Source organism: Aptenodytes forsteri, unplaced genomic scaffold (assembly GCF_000699145.1).
Source record: "Aptenodytes forsteri isolate BGI_AS27 unplaced genomic scaffold, ASM69914v1 Scaffold375, whole genome shotgun sequence".
NCBI classification, from domain to species: Eukaryota; Metazoa; Chordata; class Aves; order Sphenisciformes; family Spheniscidae; genus Aptenodytes; species Aptenodytes forsteri.
Window position 1 is genome coordinate 50,977 of NW_008795869.1, and position 3,819 is coordinate 54,795.

Here is a 3,819-nt window from a genome sequence, read left to right on the forward strand (position 1 = left end):
GAGTTCAGTGGTGGTATTTAGTAGTCTTTTGATAAAGTGTGAAGTTAGTTGTTTACATCACAGCAGCTTGCTGGGCAACTCTTAAAATGACCATCAGAAGTATCCATTGTGTATTTTCTTTCCTGAGTATCATGACTGGAACCACAGCTTTTTTAGCATTTTGTTGATGAAGTCATACTATAGTCTATGGTTTCATTATCTTACCTTTTTGCAGGGCCAGAGTGCATACTACCTGTCTCTATCCTTAGAAACCCTAAGCACAAAGCAAATGTTGACTTCACTTTAAAATAACATAAAAATTCAACTTTTCCTCGGTCTACTACTCTGGACCCAGAGCTCTTCCTAACTTCTTCCTAGGAGAACGTTACCTTCCCACGGTTGGGCAGCTCTATCTATACTGCGTGAGCCTTTTTCCCAGGAGGCTTTGCTTCTTTGCTGTCACATGGTCCTTTAGGAGGTTATAATTCCCAGACTTTCTACAAGACCCTCAGCTTTTAGAAATGCTCTTTCGGTCCAGTCCACACCTTTTCCTTTTTATATTTTGTTTCTAAGATAAACCTATTCTTGCAGATAAAAAAAGCGCTTAATTCTCTTGTGATTGTGGTTCAACTCCAATGAAATCAGATTTAAAAAAATAATAAAAAGTAATACTCTAGATGAATCTTGGGTGCAAGAGAAAGATTCAGAATGTTCATGTCTCCTGATGACTGGAAGTCATTTTCTCATGGCATTATTGTATGTGCCTGTCTTTTAAAGAATTTAATTGTACCAAATGATCTATGAGCCTAGAGCTGGGAAAGCTGAAGAAGTTTGTTCAGTTGTGAAAAGCAAAAGATACTTTCACTGTGGCTTTAGTAGTGATATGTATGAGTATAAAATAATGTGCTTTTATTTTTCTTTTCCCTCTTTCAGCAAAGCTTCTGTTTGAGAAATACGCGTTCACTCAGCAAAACAAAAACAACTTTTAAAGGTTGTTCTTGGTGGAAATCACTCTATGCCCCATTACCTGATTGAGTGAAACCAGACTAAGAACTTTTGTCATGGCAGCTTTTCTGCTGGGAGCTGTGTTGCTTATTGTTCAACCTCAGATGGTGCCTTCCAGACCGGCTATAAATTCCAAGGCTGAGACTTCTTCTCAGTCTGTTCAGAGAGAGCTTTTAAAGAAAACATCTCAAAAAAATTACTTCAAGGAAAACATTCATTCTAATGGATCATGCCGGCAGCTGCCACAGACTATCATTATTGGAGTGAGAAAAGGTGGAACAAGAGCTCTGTTAGAGATGTTGAGTCTCCATCCAGATATTGCGGCAGCAGAAAGTGAAGTTCACTTCTTTGACTGGGAAGATCATTACAGAAATGGATTGCAGTGGTATATTAATCAAATGCCATTCTCTTATCCCCATCAGATCACCATGGAAAAAACTCCAGCGTATTTCACATCACCGAAAGTGCCTGAAAGAGTTTATAACATGAACCAATCAATGAGACTACTCCTTATTTTAAGAGACCCAAGTGAGAGAGTACTATCAGATTACACCCAAGTGTTCTATAATCACATGCAGAAGCACAAGCCGTATCCATCCATTGAACAATTCCTGATTAAAGATGGTGAGCTCAATGTGGACTACAAGGCAATAAACAGAAGCTTATACTACATTCACATGCAAAACTGGCTGAAGTATTTTCCTCTTGATCGTATCCACATTGTAGATGGGGATAAATTAATCAAAGATCCCTTCCCAGAAATAGAGAAGGTAGAGAGATTTTTGAAGTTATCGCCACAGATAAATGCTTCAAACTTTTATTTCAATAAAACTAAAGGCTTCTACTGCCTAAGGGACAGTGGTAGAGAGCGTTGTTTACATGAGTCAAAAGGACGAGCACACCCACAAGTAGATACGCGGTTACTCGAGAAACTGCATGAATATTTCCATGAACCCAACAAGAAATTTTTTGAACTTGTGGGCAGAACATTTGACTGGCACTCATTTGTGGCAAGTTAGTGTTAAGCTTCAGAACCTATGTTCCAGTGTACATTTAGAAACTTTAAAAAGGGCATTTAAGCTATAATTTATTTGTAAAATCCATAAATACTTCTGTACAGTATTAGACTCGCAATTGCCATATATACTAGTTATATTTTTCTACTTGTTAAATTTGAAAGCATTTTGTATTGTTTTTCATGGTTGTTAACATTGTGTATGATGTGTCTATATGAAGAAACTAAATTATTTCACTGCAGAAGATGCTCTTTTGAGAATGCATTGTCTTTTTAATAAATAAGAAATTCATTTCAACAGAACCCTTCAGAATTATTTGAATTGCTTGGCCTTTCTGGACTGTTCTGGACTTTCTCCTCTAACTGCTAATGAATATGCTAAACTTCACATTTCCATTTTTCTTGCTTTAAAATGTGGTTTAATAATTTCTTTTTCATTTGAAAATACTGTTGTAGTTAGCAAATTGTTCCATCCTGCTTCATAAAATTATTTCCTGATAAAGTGATGGTACTTATACATCTTGGGACATGCACACCCAAAGGACAATGGAAGTCTCTGTGTAATATGACATATTAACTGCTATACTTACCTTTGTATTTACTGTTATAACAAGTGCTCCTCAAATTCTTTGGCAGTACAGCGCAGGTTTCATGGCAGATTTTTAAGGATTCTGTGGGGACCAGGTCATAAAATCAAGAGTTAGCTGCAGAAATATGGTCAACCTGAAAACTTCCTACAGTCTCTGAATGTATATATACTTCATAAAGAAGGAGGGTTGAGAGAAGAATTTAAGCAATATAGTGACGCTTTCAAGGTTGCTTATGACTGTTGCTACATTTTATAACACATTTCTGCTTTGCCATCACTGAAAATGAATACTTACACCAGAAAAATTAGTTGGTCTACATTCCAATAAGCAGCAACTTCATTCATATAAATATTACCACACTTGTACCCCATCTAAGGCTGTTTTCTATGAGTTGAGCAGGTGCTTCGTGCAACTGAAAATTGCTCATGGACTACTGTTCATTTAATCTCCTTCCAAGAACCATGATGCCAAGTCTTGATTAGACTTGTGTGTTGTGGGATTAACCCCAATTCCAGGAACTTTTCTAGTCTTCCATCTGCTAAAAATGGAAGTGAGATGTTAGTATGTTGGTAAAATTTACAGCTCTCCTTGTCTACAGTAGTTATGATGTCTCGTTAGCCATCAATTTCTGGAGTTAGAGTTAATCCTGTTTCCACACAAGGCTTACTATGGTACTTTGATTCTGAGCTCCTAATTTTCATTTTATGATCTTGAGTTTAGCTGTTGAATGTGCAGTGGCAACACCCTGTAAATTTGAACTTGTAACAGATTGTTACAATCCTTTATAAAATTTAAATGTAGATTCATTAATTTTTTTTTCTGGTGACATGGTGCAAACTTGGGCACTATGACAAAGTACCGTTTGGATGCAAATGTCCCATATTATGCTGCTTGCATGAAAATTTGCAGATGCTGCCCCTTTCTCTCCCACTCCTTGTGCACCTGTCCAAGCTGTATTCAACCTCAGGTTGGTGGTGTTTTATAAAATAGACCTTTGACGAAAGCCTACAATGAAATGGTATTGTACTCAATAAAATATTTTCTGAATTGCATCTTTCCTTTCTCTTTGTTCATCAGTTTCTAGTTTGGAAGACCAGAATTTAGGATTCAACTCCAGTTTAGATTCCAGTTAAATGTTACTTAAGAATTTAGCTGCAGCCTAGTGGATTGATTGGAAAGCAGTTGTTTGCTACTGGGTTGTGCCTGCATGGTCTATTGCTGACCCAGAAT

General features: G+C 36.9%; 1 protein-coding gene across 1 annotated transcript; it reads left to right on the plus strand.

The window, feature by feature from the left end:
- The first annotated feature begins 917 nt into the window (after nucleotides 1-917).
- HS3ST1 (heparan sulfate-glucosamine 3-sulfotransferase 1) lies at nucleotides 918-2,244 on the plus strand. The gene has a single exon (XM_009284150.2). The coding sequence runs from the start codon at nucleotides 1,041-1,043 to the stop codon at nucleotides 2,001-2,003; it is 963 nt and encodes a 320-aa protein (XP_009282425.1). The 5' UTR covers nucleotides 918-1,040; the 3' UTR covers nucleotides 2,004-2,244.
- Nucleotides 2,245-3,819: the final 1,575 nt, after the last annotated feature.